General features: G+C 34.4%; 1 protein-coding gene across 2 annotated transcripts in view; it reads right to left on the bottom strand.

Moving 5' to 3' along the window:
- LOC136037336 (neuroligin-4, X-linked-like) overlaps positions 1–6,781 on the bottom strand; it is a 183,501-nt gene extending 176,720 nt beyond the window's left edge. For both annotated transcript variants that reach the window (XM_065720008.1, XM_065720007.1), the window contains exon 1: positions 6,268–6,781. In XM_065720008.1, coding sequence (XP_065576080.1) covers positions 6,268–6,673 — 406 coding nt within the window. In that variant the 5' untranslated portion in view covers positions 6,674–6,781. The remainder of the gene's footprint in view (positions 1–6,267) is intronic.
- Positions 6,782–19,634: the final 12,853 nt, after the last annotated feature.

Consider the following 19,634-nt stretch of genomic DNA (forward strand, 5'->3'; position numbering starts at 1 on the left):
TAATATCCTCAGCAGTTCCTTAGATATTGCTGATATAGGCTTTTGACAACCAGCATGCACACAGCGTGTTTTGATTTTGTTCGGTAGCCTTCTCAAAAGCTGAAGGGGGTTATTTCATCCCAACGGCATAGTTATTTGGCCATTAGACCATTTTGAACAACATGGAAATTTCAAGTTTTGATCGAACGCTTTTGGAACAAGGGCAGCTAATAAGGGCATGGCAGGGGGCAGGTAGCCTTCCAACCACTTATTCAATATCCCTAACATGCCCTGAAAGTTTCAAATTAAACACTCAGCCGTTTTTATGATATTGCAGATTCTCCTTTTTGATAAACAGGATACAAACAGTGCCTTTCAGTATTGTTCAACATACCCCTAAACATTCTCCAAAGTTTCACTTTAACGTCTTTAGCTGTTTTGTATACACCCAGGATCAAACATTTTCCCTTTTTCTAGTGATAAATCCTGCTTGTATAAAACGAGCAAATTGTATGAGACTCAGGATCAAACATTCCCTCTTTCCCCAAAACTTATAGGTTAACAATGGACAACTTGCATAACTTTAAACCCTTACCCAGAGGGAAATGGGGGGGGGGGGGGGTATTGTCAGCCCTAGAGGCAAAGTGATGTGACATTTGGACCATTTTGAACAAAATGGCCGTCTAAAAATTTGGTGGGATGCATTTGGGAAAAAAGGCTTTAAAGAGGGGATGGTTGCCCTTCAATCACTTTTGACCCAGAAAAGAGACACTACAACTTACAATTTCCAATCGAGTGAGGCCCCTCCGAATTTTATGCAAGCAACCCTTCTATACGGAGTGACTTTCAAAGAAAATAAGATTCTATGTTGAAGCCTTTTGATCTTTTACTATAGTCAATGTTATAGCGTTGCTTCTGATATTGAATTTTCTATTTTTTTTTTTTTTGTATTGTTTTTAGTATATATAGTATGTTTGTTAAGCTTTCTTTAAACCAATTGAAAAAATTGATATCGTTTTCACTGTCAATGGCAGTAACCAACTTTTAATACTTGCAGAATATCTTTGTTATTATTGTTAATATAAATCTGTAATGCTCAGAACCTTCTAACTGGAAAAAAAACAACAACAAAATAATCTCTATCATATGCAAGCCCTTTATACATTCGGTCCAACTTTTCCAAAGTCGGTAATGAACGGTAAACAAGGGGCAACCTTTGTCACTAGAAATTATAACTCTAAGAAACAGAACTATTATTAAAATATGTCAAAATTTTATTACTGTAAAAACACTTGCGTTAGGAAAAGAGCCAAAAAACTGCAAAAAGGGGATGAAAACTGCTTAATACGTTTTTGATAAAAACGACTCTATTCAGCTGAACATGAAGCACGAAATTTCAAATCAGAGGTTTCAAGTCTCTAGATGCAAAATCTTAAAATTTCTCAGTTTTTTCGCGAGAAGGTTGTCACGGATATATATTTATTTGTTTCTTTCCCTTATATTCCACAAAGATTGATTGCATTCAGTAACAGATCATAAAACACCAGAGAAAAGATTATTCCAAGGGATATTCGGAAGTTCACTGGCTTTAAAGCTAAAAAAAAGAGATCTTGAAGAGATCTTGCCACAGATAAGTAGCAATTTACTCCATTTGATGCTGTAATACAACATGGTGCAATCTGAAGAGGTCCCAACTGCTATTGAGAAGTACTTTTGAGATTGCTAATAGGCTTTGAGATATCATACGTCTACTTAGGACTCCTCTCCTTCTTTCTTTGTCCCCAGTTCTACGTGCCATTTTAGTGCCATCCACAAATTGGTTCAAAGCAAGAAGCCATATTAATGATAACAAATAAGTCATAATAGTTCGTTTTTTGTCTTTAACTGGAATTTTTTTTGCTGTGTATATATTGATAGCATGGTGACAACGGGGACGGAATATGGGAAGTTTCCCCCTACCCCATTCAGGAAATAGTAAGCCCTTTAAAAATTATTTAAAAAAAAGACTCAATCACTTAGGCTAGGAATAAGTGAAGATGAGAAGGTGAAGCTGGGTAACGAAAAGATTGATCAGTCAGGCAGCTTCACTTACTTTGGTAAGTTAGAGTATTGGAAGGTTACAGTGATGACAGTGGTCAAATATGGCTCTGAAGCATGGGCGTTCCGAAAAGCGGATAAGATTTACTAGATGTTTTCCAGAGAATTCACCTACGGATTGTTCTGGGTACCCTTCTGACTGATCGTATTTCAAACAGTAGGTTGTACGAGAAGTGTGGTTCAATCCCGCTTTCTAGGGCTATAATAAAAGAAAGATTGAGATGGTTAGGGCCTGTTCTGCAGATGAAGGATGACATATTGCCGATGATTGTACTTTTTGGACAACCGTCTAGGGCTAAAGGGAAAGCAGGTCGTCCTCGTCTGGGGTGGGAGGATGTCATAAGGAAAGATTTAAAGCAAATGGGAACTTCTTCGGAGGGTGTAAAGAGGGAGGCTCTGAATAGATTAGGATGGAGGAGGAGCGTGCGAAGCTGTGTTGGCATCAGGCGGCTTGGTCCTGCGGTGAGTTGTTAGTAGTAGTAGTAGTATTAAAGGAGGAAAAAGAGAAGTACTCTCTTTTAAATTCTTGTGAAAACAACATTCTGATTGTATTACCCCCCCCCTTGGGTAGTTTCCTAGCAAGGCTCTTGACTGATAGCACTATGAAATAAGAAAACTGTCAAGGGAGGAATAGCCCCCTAAATAATATTTTACCCTTCTCTCTTAACCAAAAATATTTCTTGTTGCTATACCAATATATACGAAAAATGTGTAAATAGAAAATAATAACTTCGAACGCGAAACAAAAAAAAAAAAAAAAATAAATCACGTGCTGGTTCTGTCTTTTGTTTGCTAAAAATTTGTTTTACGAGCCATTTTAGAGATACCATACCTTTGGCCAGATTTTTCAAATTACTTAATATTATATATAAATCTCACTGTAAATTATTGGACCAAGGACAATTTCAGACATGGAAAACTCAAAACACGGGAGATTGCAGCCGTATAAAACTTATAGACAGATACTTGTGCCAATTGAAAATTGACGTGAGCAATTCTTAACAATATTAAATATAAAAAAACAAGTTTTTTTTAACGGAAAGTAAAAAGCGGCATTCAAACTTAAAACGAACAGAATTTACTTCGTCTATGAAAGGGGATACTTCCTCATCAACGCCCCGCTCTTTACGCTAAAGTTTGACTCTTTCTCTTAACTCTACTTTTTAAAACTAGTAAAAGGTTTAGCGTAAAGAGCGGGGCGTTGATGAGGAAGCAGGCCCTTTCATATACAAAGTAATTTCTGTTCGTTTTAAGTTTTAGTGTTGCTCCTTACTTTCCATTAAAAAAAACTTGTTTTTTATATATTTAATTTCTGAACGTTTTTGAATCAATGCATGTTTTGATTTTGGCTCTCCGCAGATGAATAATTGAAACGAAATTTACATATTTATTTTTTTGTCTAAATGGCTTTTTCATAGTTTTGATCGAATGATTTTGAGAAAAAAACGTGCGGGAGAGGAGGCCTAGGTACCCTCCGATTTTTTGGTTACTTAAAAAGGCAACTAGAACTTCTAATTTTTTACGAATGTTTTCATCTAAAGTCTGAATAGCAATGACAGGTATAGATTTGATTTTGATTTAAATTATAATTAGTAAAAGATATACGTAACTTAAAAATTAGCTTACGTAACTTACTTCTGTATTCTCATGTTTTTATTACGTTTATGAGGGGCCTCAACCCCTCGTCAGTACCTCGCTCTTTATACTAAAGCTTAAATTTTGTCGCAATTTCTTAAGAATGACCTCTGAATCACAAAAGCCGTAGAATAAATAGTTGAAATTACTAAAAATACTTTAGCGTAAAGAGCCAGGTATTAGGAGGAGGTGAGCCCATCATATGCGTAATAGTTTCTGTTCGTTTTAAGTTTTAATGCTGCTCCTTACTTTCAGTTGAAACTTTTTTTTCATATTTATTTTTTCATTGTATTTTTTAATAATGCTATAAAATCCTGCACTCCCTTCATGGAAATTTCCTTCCCCGATGACAAATTCCTCCAAGGAGAGTTACCCCAACATATCCTCCTTTTTTCGACCACTCCTCCCAACCAAAAATACTCCTGGAAACCTCTGTACACTTCCAAATAACCATTACTATGTGCAAGCACTGGTCAAAGTTTGTAACTTGTAGCCCCTACCACAGGGACTGTGAGTGATTAAGTCGTCCCCAAAGACATATTTATAAGGTTTTTCAACTACGCTGAATAGAATGGTTATATCAGAATTTTGATTCTGTGATTTTGGGAAAATAATTAGCAAGGGAAGGGGCCTAGGTGCCCTCCAATTTTTGGTTACTTAAAGAGGGCACTAGAACTTTTCATTTACGTTAAAATGAGCCCTCTTGCAAGATTCTAGGACCACTGGATCGATACGATCACCCCTGGAAAAAAAACAAACGAACAAACAAACAAACACGTATCCGTGATCTGCCTTCTGGCAAAAAACACAAAATTCCACATTTTTGTAGATAGGAGCTTGAAACTTCTAAAATAGGGTTCTTTGATACACTGAATCTGATGGTGTGATTTTCGTTAAAATTCTATGACTTTTAAGGGTTGTTTCCCCCTACTTTCTAAAATAAGGCAAATGTTCTCCGACTCGTAACTTTTGATGGGTAAGACTAAACTTGATGAAACTTATATATTTAAAATCAACATTACAATGTGATTCTTTAGATGTAGCTATTGGTATCAAAATTCCATTTTTCAGAGTTGTGGTTACTATTGAGCCGGGTCGCTCCTTAAAATTATGAAAAAATCATGGCGCTGTGTTCAGTGACAGAAAAACAAATGAATGCAATTTTCAAGGATAGATATAAGGATATCTATATAATAATATATGTAATAATATAAGGATATATTATTAGATATAAGGATATAAGGGATAGATATAAGGATAGATATAAACAATAACACCTAGTTCCATAAAAGAGAATTTCTCCAGGGCAGGGTTTACAAAAATAAAAACAACACATCAAAAATTTGTTTACATGCGTTTTTGTTACGTTTTTACGATCAGGACAAATATTTCATTGGATGGAGGGGTATCAAACCCGGTACTTCAGTATCGTTACTGTAAAACTAGAGCATGCACATCTGAACTAGACCAAAAGTGCCATTACTTGCAAAAATTGTCATTACTGTGGAAAAGTAAAAAAAAGTCATTGTCAAAAAAGTCATTATTATAGATGGAAGAGAGCTAGAAGAAGGATTCGTTGATTTACTACCTCCAACCTCTCTTCCAAAAGCTAAAAATGTACAGTCACTTGGGCAAAAATTTCATGTTCGCTACAGTGTATCCATGCTAAAAATAAATTGAGCAAAATAAAAAAAAACATCAGAATTAATATCCAGTTTAATATATTTCTTTGGGTACCTTAATTAGCAAGCTGCTGCTGCTGATGATGGTATATTTATTTAACAAAAATAACGATTTACATACAAAAAATCCCTATGACCCACCCAAAAAAGAGCGGTTGACGTGGGGTGAACCAAGTAAAAAAACATATATATAACTTCATTTAAATTCACTATCATAAGAAAGAAAGAAAAAAAGAATTGAAAATATTAATAATAATACTTGGTGGGGCAGCAACTAAATACTATGTCCATATTGTGGGGTCATACTCACCAACCCACAAATTATTATAATTCAAAGAGCGCTGGCATGGGCAGTCATGGGCACTAAGGATCAACTTCAATGACAACTTCTTTGATTATCAGAGCACTCTGGTTATGGATTAACCAGAAAGTGTGACAGTTTAGTAAATATATTACTATGGATATCCGAAATCTAGTTAATGTCGACTTTCGACTGAGAATGTCCAGAATTCGCTTTTCTCTGCTTGGATTCAATTTGCGAATGGAGTCATTCCATTCAATCACCACTCATGAATTCATGAGAATTGAATGAATGGTTTCATTCTGCTTTGCGAATCAGCCTTTTCAGTCTTATGCAAGCTTTGATGGTGAAAAGTTAAGTTTAGGTTAGGTTAAATTGGGTTATAAATCTCAGAAAGGGATTAAATAAAACTGAAAATGTTGATTGGCGATGCTGACTAAATCCAAGGAGAAAAAAAAGGTATTTCAAACATTCACCAGTGAATGTCGACATTTACTAATTTCGGACATTCACGATAACAAATATACACAGCGCTTAATATATAATATATTACCTGTAATTATAATTAATTACCTGTAATAGGTGAGTAAATATTTAAGTACAAGCAGTCTTCACTTTGACTCCGTAAGTACTTCAATAGTCGCTTAAAATAGCTCAACCTTCCCTTCGAAACTGATTTTAAGGCTTCCTCTTCGTTGCTAATATCTGGGAGGACTTGAGGACAAGCAGGGCCAAATCGGTCCATATTTCTAACTCCATTCCATGCTGTTGGCGGAACTGACGGAGCAAATCTCAGAGGCCCTACAGGGGGTGATGCATATGGAATTCCTAAGAATGCTTCCACTGGTTGCAGATCTTTATTTGGTGGAACAACTAATACACCTTTAACTAAACCATATTTTGTCTTCACCGTCCTTCCAGTTAATTGAGCAAAACCATCAGCATATAAAAACCATACAAAGACTACCTCTATTTTCATTTTAACACAAACACCATCACAAATTCATGTGATGATGCACACCATAACAAATGCACACTTTAGTTCCAGCGAGTTCGCATCAATAATAATGACTGAATTTCTACGAGTTTATTCCTGTAGTTGGATTCTGAAGTCAAAAAGGAATTGCCAAGCATTTCTAAAGACGTGTGCCAAATGTCATTCCCTAAGCGTGTGTCGCCGAGGCAAATTATACGACGGCAAATTTCCCGGTTAGAGAGATCTGTAGATGAGCAAAGAGCTTTTCCCAATTAAATTTTTGCGGAAAACAATTGCTTTTTGGGTCACGATTTACAAGATTTGATTGCCCATCTAGGAGGCCTCATTGCATCCATCCAAAGATTGCTTTCATGGGCAGGATCGGGATAATTCAGAGACTAGAGTTCTTTTAAACATTTTACATCGCTATTGCTATATTTTAGATAATACATAAATTCGTAGGGAAAAATGTCTCTCCGTTTTGCAAAAAAAGCTAATGTGTTATTGTTATATTTTGAATTATTATAGGACTTTATTTCTGCTGGACTTAGGTATGATATGGCTCTTACTTTTTTGTAAACTTCTTTTTCGGAAGTCTTTTTTATAATTATCGACAAAACAGTTTTCTTGGATCATCAAACAGTTCATGGTACTGAACTGTAAGTAAGGAGCGACGCGGCTCAATAGTACACGAAACTCTAAGAAACTGAATCTTGATAATAATAGATACATCGAATGAATCGAATTTTAGTCCTGATTTAAAAAATAAAAAATTCGGTATTTTCATTGTTACTCATCGACAGTCACAAGCCTATAAAAATCTCTAAAACATTTCTAAAACATTAAATGATCTTAATGAAAGTCACCCCATCTGATTCAACATATTAGAGAACCCTACTGAAGAGGTCTCAAGACTGTGTACACAAAAACGTAAAAATTACAATTTTTTTGCCAGAAGGAAGGTCACGAATGCGTGTTTATTTTTTTTATGTTTTCCCAAGCGGTATTTGTATCGAGAAAATGATATTACAAATTCAGGAAAGGGCTCATTTGATTGGAAATTAAAAGCTCTTGTGCCCTTTTTAAGTGACCGGAAAGATTGGAGGAGACTAGGACTCCTTCCATGCCTCTTACTTCTCCGAAGTTATCGGATCAAAATCTGAGATAAGCTCAGAATACTACAAAGGTTCAATAGCTATACCTTTGGGAATAATCTGATCCCCCCCATAGTCTCCGTGAAAAGGGGTATAAGTTATAAAATTTACCCATTGCCTGCGAATACTATTTTCAGCGAGGATGTAATTATCCGGAGGGAATTTTACGGGGAGGCGGTATTTTAAGTAGGAAAAAATTTCAACGGAGTTTCCTGCGAGGGGAGGAAATTTTTCATTAAGAGGGAGCTTGATTGACCGGCATCGTTTGAAAAACGATCGGATATTAAATAAAAAACAGGTTTTTTCAAATGAAAGTAAGAAGAAACATTAAAACTGAAACCAAACAGAAATTATTCTATATATTAAAGGGTTGCCCCCTCCTCAATACCTATCTCTTTACGTTAAATTTTGACAGTTCGTCCCCATTTCTTAAGAAAAACTCCTGAAACACAAGGGCGTTCAATTAGAAAATACATTTTTTTAAAGTGCTTAAAACTTCAGCGTGAAGAGCAAGGTATTCAGGAAGGGGGAAACCCATTTTCCTATGGAATAATTTCTCTTCGGTTTGAGTTCTAATCTTGCTCCTTACGTTCAGGTTGAAAATATTGTTTTTTTCTTTTGTTGAAATTCTTTAGGGAGTAGATTAAGCGTCGTTAAATCCTTTTCAAACACATGTTCATCTCGCAGTCAAGTGGCAGAAATTTAATAACAAAGCCTTCTGCCCAAGGAGGAGGAAGGAGGCTAGCTGTTGTTATTTTCTCCATTCTGAACCTTTAGCGCATTGACGCTGAAAAAGGTGAGAGGGAGGCTCTCAATCTCTTTATCCTTCCTTGCATGCATATCAAACAGTTCGTGATAACGAACTATAGTAAGGAGAGACCTGGCTCAATAGTAACAGAAACTCTATAAAACGGAATTTGATAACAATAATTACATAAAACAATCGCAGTTTAAAGCTGATTTTAAAATATACAAAATTCATCAAGTTTAGTCTTACCCATCAAAAGTTACGAGCCTGAGGAAATTTGCCTTATCTTAGAAAATATGAGGAACACCCTCTAAAAGTCATTAAATCTTAACGAAAATAACAGCATCAGATTCGGCGTATCAGTGAACCATACTATAGAAGTTTCAAGCTTTTATCTACAAAAAAGGGGAATTTTGCATTTTTTTTTCCAGAAGACAGATCACGGATGTGTGTTTATTTGTTTTTTTTTCTCAGGGATGGCCGTATCAACCCAATGGTCCTAGAATGTCGTGAGAGGGCTCACTCTAACGGAAATTGAAAGTTCTAGTGCTCTTTTTAAGTGACCAAACTAATTGGAGGGCACCTAGGCCCTCTCCAACGCTAATTTTTCCCGAGTCACCAGACCAAATTTTGAGATAGCCATTTTGTTCAGCATAGTCGAAAAACATAACAACTATGTCTTTGGGGACGACTTCATACTCCAGAGCCCCTGGGGAAAGCTGCAAGTTACAAACTTTAACCATTGTTTACATATAGTAATGGTTATTAGGAAGTGTACAGACGTTTTCAGGGGGACTTTTTCACGTTGGGGCGCGGGTGGGTCGGGGAGAGGGGATTATGTGGGAGGATCCTTACGCGGGGAAAGTTATCATGAGGGAAGAGAATGTCCATTAAGCTTTTCTAGCATTATTTAGAAAAACAATGAGAAAATAAATAAAAAAATTCTTTTAGTTGGAAGTAAGGAGCACAATTTAAACTTAAAATGAACAAAAATATTACGTATACGAGGGGGTTACAAAATTAATAATAATATAGATGTAAGGGGGTAAAAAAATTAATATGGCAATTTCGTTTTAATTATTCATGTACGGTGAGCCAAAATCAAAACATGTATTAATTTAAAAACGTTTAGATTAAATAAAAATAGAAAATGTCAATGGTAAGCATCACCCAAAAGTCAATGGATCTTATTGAAAATTAAAAAAAAAAAACAAATTTTTTCAACTTCAAGTAAGGAGCGAAATTAAAACTTAAAACGCACAGAAGTTGTTCCGTATATGAAAGGGGTTGTCCCCTCCTCACTCTCTACGCTAAAGTTTTAGTGTTTTAAAAAGTAGAACTGTGACAAAGAGTCAAACTTTAGCATAAAGAGCGAGGTGTTGAGGAGGAGACAACCCCTTTTATATAAGGAATAATTTCTGTTCGTTTTAAGTTTTAACGTTGCTCCTTGCTTGTAGTTAAAAAAAACTTCTTTTTTTATTTTAATTTTTGTTATAACAGCATTTATAGCAAACAAGCAGAAATTTAAATTTTCCAAAGTATTTAATATTACCGGTTAATTTTTTTAAAATTATTTTTTTTTAAATATTGGTTAATATTTTAATTTCCGGTTATTTTTTTTAAAATCATTTTTTTTTAAATATTGTTTAATTTTTTAATTTTTAAATATTGTTTAATTTTTAAATATTTAGAAAATGAATACTATTACTATAAAAAATTTATATTCTAGATGGAGAATTCCCTTATATAGTGTTTCCCGGTTCAACTCATAAAATTAGAACAAAAACAGATTCTTGCTAGTTTATCTATTTAATTCGTTACAAAAAAACAAAAGAGATATTCCTGGTTAACGTAGGTATCCAGTTCTTCAATGTATGAAAAAGTTGAAAACATAATGTAAGTACTATTTAGCAGAAATGTTCTAGGCATATTCTGCTTTTTGAATTTCACTAGTGATTAAGTCTATGAGAGATTTTCATCTAGCATTATAAGTCTATGAGGAAAACATAATGCAAATACTATTTAGCAGAAATGCTCCAGACATAATTAGAAGTAATTAGTCAATCGCTAAGGCTTATATGAACATCATCATTTAATCATCATGCCATGAAGGAATATTATTTGGAGACATCCTAAGGCACATATCCCTCCACCCAACCCCGACAAAAAAGTCTAGATTTTTAAGATTTATCGCGTAGGTTCTTAATTTTTCCTTATAATTAACTTGTTTCTGCATTTTACACCCTTAAAAGATAACTTTTGCGTATTTCCCTCGCGTCTTGAATATTTTTATAAAATTAAAATTGAAATATAAAATTTTACTTTTATACCTCCCTTCTAAGACAGACAAGTAAAGTGGAAGACAAAGAGCTATAATGTATTGTCCCTGATTTGGACTTAATTTGCAATTTATTTGGCATTCTCATGGAAACAATCTTAATTAAAACTTGGCGATCAAAATGGAACTTGACAGAACTTGATATACTAAATAATGTACAATGAAGTTATTCCAGAGGCATGACAATCTAATTCCCTGGAAAATAGGTCTGTAATGCTGATAGTTCAATGGTGACTTTGTGATTTACAGTGTTCAATATGATTTTTGAAAGTACACAACAAGTAATCTGATAGACTCAGATTATAAATCACAGGGAAACAGAGAGTTAACAGGTAAAAATATGAGCAAAAACTTTTCGTTTTTCAGTGGCTTAACAATTCTCGCAGGAAAACCAATCAGATTTTGAAATGTCAGAGCCTTTTTTCTCGACACATTGTGTCTCCTTTTTAGTCAAGATTTTTTACTCCGCATTAGTCAAATAAGTCAAATTTAGATTGGTCTAAAGTTGAAGATGTATATTGATTTCTTTACAAACATCAAGCCATGTGGCATAAAGCAGGACGGTTGGATATCGTTTTTGAATCTAGGATTAGTGCAAAAACCTTTGTAAATTAAAAAAAAAACGTGTACTTGATTCTTTTTTTGTCGTATTCGTGTTTAAATAGTGTAACAAAAAAAGAAAAAAAGATGTCCTGCTGAATGACAGTTGAAGAAAATAAAAAATAAAAAATTATCTTAAAATTATCGCTAGAGTTTCTTTGTCTAATAAATATCACTGTGCTAAGCAATTTTCTCGTATCGAATTGTAAAGGTAAAAAAAAAGGTAAAGGATACGGCATTAGACTTTACAGTCCTTAACGGCGGTGCTGATCTCCGTTTCTTGGCCCTTCAGCCAGGAAGTGAAATGGGGGGTTGGGGGCCAGCCATCCTGTGCTTTCGCACACCCTTCCTGTTTACCTTCCCCAGACTTCTCCAGGTACCCATTTAGAGCTGGGTTGACTCTGGCTAAGCTTATTACTGTATGAATAATTGCCTGGATAATTACTGGTTTTATTTTTTAGTGCTGTGATATACAAAGATTTAACATGAGTTTTTTCTTAAGGATTCTTATTTTGTCAAACAGTTCGTGGTAACGAACTGTAGTAAGGAGCGACCCGGCTCAATAGTAACCAAAACTCTAAAAAATGTAATTTTGTTACCAATAGTTACATCGGAAGAATCGCATTTTAATGCTGATTTTAAATATATGGGTTTCATCAAGATCAGTTATACCCATCAAAAGTTACGAGCCTGAGAAAATTTGCCTCATTTTAGAAAGTAGGGGGAAATACCACCGTATCAGAGAACCTTATTGTAGAAGTTTCAAGCTCCTATCCACAAAAATGTGGAATTTCGCATTTTTTGCCAGAAGACAAATCACGGATGTGTGTTTATTTGTTTGTTTTTTTTTGTTTTTTTTTGCTGTTTTTTTCCCAGGGGTGATCGTATCGACTGAGTGTCTCAGACTGTCGCGAGAGGACTCATTCTAACGGAAATTAAAAGTTCTAGTGCCCTTTTTAAGCGACCAAAAAATTGGAGGGCACCTAGGCCCCCTCCCACGCTCATTTTTTCCCAAAAGTCGTCGAATCAAAATTCTGAGATAGCCATTTTATTCACCATTGTCGAAAAACCTAATAACTATGTCTTTGGGGACGACTTACTCCCCCGCAGTCCCCGTGGGAGGGGCTGCAAGTTATAAACTTTGACCCGTGTTTACATATAGTAATGGTTACTGGGAAGGGTACAGATGTTTTCAGGGGGATTTGTTTGGTTTAGTGGGGAGATTTAAGGGGGGGGGGGGTTACGTGGGAGGATATTTTCATGGAGAAACTTGTCATGGGTGAAGAGAATTTCAATGCAGGGGGCGTAGGATTTTTTAGCGTTATTTGAAAAAAACAATGAACAATAAATATGAAAAGTTTTTTCTACTGAAAGTAAGGAGCAGCATTAAAACTTAAAACGAACAAAAATTATTACGCATATGAGGGACTTACCTCCTCGTTATACCTCACTCTTTACGCCAAAGTATTTTTAGTAATTTCAGCTATTTATTCTTCGGCCTTTGTGATTCAGAGCTCATTCTTAAGGAATTGGGACAAATTTTAAGCTTTAGGCTAAAGAGCGCGGTATCGATGAGGGTTGAACCCCCTCATACACGCCATAAAAACATACATATATAGAAGTTCGTTACGTAAATTAATTCCTAAGTTACGTATATTATTTACAAATGAAAACCTTTGTAAAAAAATTAGAAGTTCTATTTGCTATTTTAAGTAATAAAAAAATTGGAGGGCAGCTAGGCCTCCTCCCTTGCTCCTTTTTTTCCAAAATCTTTCGATTAATTGCAATTAATTAATATGCAAATTTCGTTTTAAATATTTATGTGCGGAGAGCCAAGATCAAAACATGCATTAACAAAAACGTCCGGAAATTAAACAAAAAAACAAGTTTTTTTTAAATGAAAGTAAGGAGCAACATCAAAACTTAAAACGAACAGAAATTACTCCGTATATGAAAGGGGCTTTTCCTCCTCAACGCCCCGCTCTTTACGCTAAAGTTTCTTACTGTTTTAAAAATAGACTTAGGAGAAGGAGTCAAATTTTAGCGTTAAGAGCGGGGCGTTGAGGAGGAAAAGCCCCTTTCATATACGGAGTAATTTATGTTCGTTTTAAGTTTTGATGTTGCCCCTTACTTTCATTTAAAAAAACTTGTTTTTTATTTAATTTACTCTACAAATTCGTATAGCTTTTATGTCAAATAACGTCTTTACACTATGCTTCTACAGGGTTACCAACTGGTGAGGAAAAAAAAATACTGGATTTTAGTGATTTGCTGGTTGATATTGTTGTATTTTTCTACAATCTAGCACTTTATGTGGTGATTTGGTGATTTTTGTCTGGCGATGTGGAAAATCACTAGAAATAGTGATAAATCACTAGGGGAGGTAACCTTATTCTACAAATCACTAAAATATACTATTTTTTTCCTCGCCAGGTAGAAACACAGTATTAAGACGTTCTTTGACATTGTCAAAATGTCCACTGTGATAAGTAATTTTTCTCGTATCAAAACTGATACGACTAAAACTGATAAAACTAAAACTGATGAATAATTACTAGATTTTTTTTGTGTTGTCATATACAAGGATTTAACTAGAACTTTTCTAAAAATCAATATATTTTTCCCTAATGACAAGTTTCTCAATGGAAATATCCTCCCACGTACCCCCCCCCTAAACAAAAAAAATCCCCCTGAAAACCTCTGTAGCCTTCCAGGTAACCATTACTATATGTAAACACAATTCAAAGTTTGTAACTTGCAGCCCCTCCCACGGGGAATGCGGGGGAGCAAGTCCTCCTAGAGACATAGTTATTAGGTTTTTCGACTATGGTGAACGTAAGGCTATCTCAGAATTTTGATCCGGTGACTTTTGGGGGAAAATGAGCAAAATTTTTTTAGTCACTTGATATAACGATGTTTTATCTATAAATTCTTATAGTTTTTTAATACGTTATTTGTAATAAGTTATTAACGTAATAACTGCCACTCTAATTAAAGTCAAATACATTCTCAAAATATTCAGTTTATCTCTCTCTTGATATTGACATCATTCAACAGCTTCATTATCGCTAATTTAGGTCGCATTTCTGTCTTTAATTAGGACTACTCCAGAAAGAGTACATCCCATTAATATCTTAACATGCCAGTACAATATATTTGTACTTTTAAGCCGTTTAGCTTTATTAGGAAATTGGCCATAGTGGCTTTATTAACATATTATAGATCCTAATTATGCTACCTATAGTACTATATGGTTATATATTTGTACTATTAAGTCGTTTCGCTTTATTGGCAAACTGGCCTCAGTGGCTTTATCGGCATACTATAAATCCTAATTATGCTACCTATAGCCTATATTATAGATCCTAATTATGCTAATTTTAGCCTCTGCTTCATTTTGTTAATATTTAATGCCATCTCTAATTCCCTCCATTTCCTACTAACATCATCCATCATTCATAGTTAATGCTGAACTTTACGCTGAACTTTCTTACTGTTTTAAAAATAGAGCGAAGACAAAGAGTCAAACTTTAGCGTAAAGAGCGGGGCGTTGAGGAGGAAAAGCCCCTTTCATATACGGAGTAATTTCTGTTCGTTTCAAGTTTTAATGTTGCTCCTTACTTCCATTTAAAAAAAAAACTTGTTTTTTTAATTTAATAAACTATCCAAGACTGCTTATCAAACTTAATGTATATTATGTAGTTGTGGAAGATAACCTTATGGGAACTGTCTTTAATTTAAGATGTCTTGAAATGTATTACACTCAGGAGCAGAAGTCGAAAACTCAGTCCTGAAGCCTGTTTTTGGGTAATTAATCAAGAAAAACTTTTTGAAAAAGAGATTTTTCAAACCAAGAAACCAAGAAAGGGAAGTTGAATTTTAAAATTTTTCATAGAAACTAAAAGCGATAGAAATTACTTTTAAAGAATAAATGAAACCCAAAACGAACGAAAACTAAATAGAAACCATAACCAATATTGCTACTATAGTATAGTATAAAACCTACTGCGTCATTGGCACTTTACTGAAAACTATATATCTTGTACAACAGTCTTGGAAAGAACTAATAAAATTACTAAATATTTGATATATAACGATATTAATTACTGAAAGATCATGGGCTCAAGATTTTATTCAGAGCAGCAGTGAAACACACTATCAGTCCTGAAACCTGTTTCTGAATAAAGAATTCCTTGTTCCTAGCACAAGAACTGCTAACTTTTTTACATTTTCAATTAATTAAGGTTTTCGATTTGATTTTTGAATGTCTCAAATAATCTATAAAACTATTCTATAAAACTTCATCTATCGATACGAAGGTAAATGTTTAGTTTTTGTTTCAAGTGCTCTAAAATGCGTATTACTGCTTATAGCAAGTCTGATGATCACATATTGTTTCTTTGTCACTATTAGGGAAGTGTGTCCATTTTGGTTGACTCTCCTCCTCCATGGGGTAAGCTAAAAATGCGTAAAGTTGGCTTGCTTACAGGTAACATTACATATTGAGCGAAGCGTATTAGTCCATGAGCCCCGTTGGCAGTGGGGTGAGGTCTGTATTCTATATTTATTTAATAAGCCTTTTTTTAGTTTTATCACTCTTTGTTTAATAAACATAGAATAAGACCTCGCCCCGCTGACTGCGGGGCTCATGGACAAATACACTTTGCTCTATAGGTAATGTTGCCTTTAAGCAAGCCCACTTTACGCATTTTTAGACTCGTTGGAGGGGGATCTTAGAAAGCTAAAAAGTGGATGCGCTTCTCTAATAATGACAAAGAAACAATATGGGATCGTCAGAATCTTGCTATATGCAGTAATACGCACTTTAGAGCACTTGGAATGAAAATAAACACATATCAATACGAGCTCCGGTCTCAATTTACTTTTATTCGAAATACTTTTAAAATAGCTAAATTGAACCAGAGGCAACGCTTTAGCGTTGTCAATAGTAAAGAACTATAAGGCTTCAGTGTATTCTTATTAGGGCTACAGCCCGTTACACCTCCTGAAATCCATAGTGTCACTTGTGCTTTACTAAATACGATGTTTATTTCTAAAAACTTAAGGTATCAATATTGGTTAAAACATCGAAAATAAATCGTCCAATAATCAGTTTGATTGAAAAGAACGAAGAAATAGGTTGATTGTTTAACAGTTAATAATACTAATTGTCGGAAACCCTTCCAATTTTTATTGTAAATATAAATTTAATTCACCGGCTATGATTCTACGTCGTTGGATCCAGCTTAAGGCGAATTGTCTTCCAATCCAGAATAGGCAAAAAACGTTCGACAAAAATAAAATGATAGTTGGTCCTGATAGGCGGTATGTTTGTCCCCTTTGTAAAGATGATGATGAAGACTTGGATCATTTTCTCCAGAAATGCCCGGTGCTCTTGGATTTACGGGAAATTTATTTGCATGGGATTAATTTGATGCTTCCTGGTATTCTACAAAATAGTAACCCAACCACAATATTTCGAGTGGGAGTATATATAGATAAATCCTTAATAAGAAGAAAAAGTTTTATATGACTAATTTCTTTTGTAGTTAGATTAGGCACTTTTTGCGTTGAATTCTGTTTTTTTGTGCGTGTTCGTACTGTTGTTAATTTCCTTGCTTGTTTGTTATTTATTTATATTTTTGTGTGTATATGGCCCATGGGTTATTGAAATACACCTATCTATCTATCTATCTATCTATAGTTTGCTTTCAGTAGAGCACAAAGGACACTGAAGCCCTTAGAAGGCCCAGGGCACGGCAGTCATACTTCTGTTTGTGATAAGTTTCGTTTGTTTCAGGTTTGACTTAGTCACCCACTTTGATGTCTAATCGCTTTTACAAGAAGAAAAAGAACTAATTTATTAGGAAAACGACACGTTGCAAAATATTTAAAACGGCTGACCATTAAGCTTTAGACAGCCTATGAGACTGAAATATGCAATAATCAAACAGTTTGTGATAACGAACTGTAGTAAGGAGCGACCCGGCTCAATAGTAATCGAAACTACAAGAAACAGAATTTTAATACCGATAGTTACATCAAAAGGGCCGCATTTCAATTCTGATTGAGATATTTAAGTTTTATCAAGTTTAGTTTTATCCATCAAAAGTTACGAGCCTGACAAGATTTGCTTTATTTTAGAAAATAGGAGTAAACACCCTAAAAGTCATAGAATCGTAACGAAAATAAAATCATGAGATTCAGCGTATTAGAGAACCCTGCTGTAGAAGCTTCAAGATCCTATCTATATGAAAGAGGTTGTCCCCTCCTCGAAGCCTCGCTCTTTACGCTAAAGTTACATATTGTTTTAAAAAGTAGAGTTGTGAGAAAGAGTCAAACTTTAGCGTAAAGAGTGAAGCTTCGAGGAGGGGGCAATCCCTTTCATATACGGAATAATTCCTCGTTTTAAGGTTTAATGTCACTCTTTACTTTAAGTTGAAAAACTTGTTTTTTTATTTAATTTCCTTAATAAAACGATCAAAAACCGTTAACATGAACAAATGCACACAAAGTTATATAATTGTTGTAGGTCTAATTCTTCCAAGATTGTGCAGATACATAGACCATATTCTCAAGAATCTATATTAATCATATTAACCATTAACCATAATTAACCTTTAATCCCATAACCATAATTAAACATTAAACATATAACTATATTAACCATTAAATTAACCATATTAACTCCTCCTCCATGGGGTAAGCTAAAAATGCGTAAAGTGGGCATGCTTACAGGTAACATTACATGTTGAGCGAAGCCTATTAAACCATGAGCACCGTGGGCACTGGGGCGAGGTCTGTATTCTATATTTACTTAATAAGCCTTTTTATAGTTTTATTACTCTTTGTTTAATAAATATAGAAAAAGACCTCGCCCCGCTGCCTGCGGGGCTCATGGACAAATACACTTCGCTCTATAGGTAATGTTGCCTTTAAGCAAGCCCACTTTACGCATTTTTATATAATAATACGCATATTAACCATTAAATTAACCATATTCACATAAACCATGAAATGACAGTCAAAACACAAAAATTACCTTAAACCAACAGACGAAAAAAAATCTGACCTTAAGAGCAATTAAGGACCATACATGATATGACTCATTTTTTTCAATCTATTTTTAAATTTTTCAGATCAACAACACTTTTACACCATTCGATATTTTGGGCCATTTTTTTATATTTGTTAAAAACTTTTATAAAATTAGTCTATTATTTCCTGAAAGTTACTTGAGGACTTATCTGCTCCTAAAACTATTTGTTATGTTGGTTTTGTGTTTCTAGTGAAGCTCCAGCTTTTAAAAATTCTGCAAATATAGGAATGCATCACAAGTATAAACTACAAAGCAATATTTTTTGTTCTTTTTAAATTTCAACTTCGATCTTTGCTTCCGTCAGGATTGTTTTAAGTTGTAGTAAAGAGCTAAAAGCTCAATAAGTATTTTTGGATATTTAAAGAAGAATCAAAGAACAGACACACACAAAATATTTTCAGGCCAGAGTAATAATTTCAGCATACAAGTTCTGAGTAGACTCCAAGTCTGCGAGGTTTGTCTGCACACTAAAGCAGGCGAAGTATTCTTTTTGCAGGGAAACAGTACTACGTTAAGTTATGTCTTTGTTTAAAATTAAACTGATAAGGAAATAACAAAAATAATATTTCTGGAGAGTAAAACGTTCTCAATGATGAGATGCAAACCATAAATCTATCATGGATAAATAAATAAAAATCTATAAATAAATAAACAAAATAAAATACAAATAAAAAGCAAATAAAATAAAATAAATCAGTAAATAAAATAATCAATCTAGCAGATTACACAAAACGAGAGAGAGAAAGAAATTTGGAAAGTCGAACCCAGACTTTAAAAAAGAAATGCTAGCCTCTTTAACCTTTATTGAAGTGTCAAATCTTAACATCAGAATGTGCTTATTTCTTCAGTTCTTTTGTATATTTGTGCTTTATCTTCTAGAAAATGTTCTTGTTTATTTTTTTTATATTGGTCCGTCATTCATTTCAATATTGTCTTTTCCGGAGCTATTCGAGGTGCAACAGAAAGGGCGCATATCACCTTTTCCAATCGGAGCAGATTTTGCAGTATCTCTTCCCGGGGATTTT

Source organism: Artemia franciscana, chromosome 16, assembly GCF_032884065.1.
Source record: "Artemia franciscana chromosome 16, ASM3288406v1, whole genome shotgun sequence".
Classification (NCBI taxonomy): Eukaryota; Metazoa; Arthropoda; class Branchiopoda; order Anostraca; family Artemiidae; genus Artemia; species Artemia franciscana.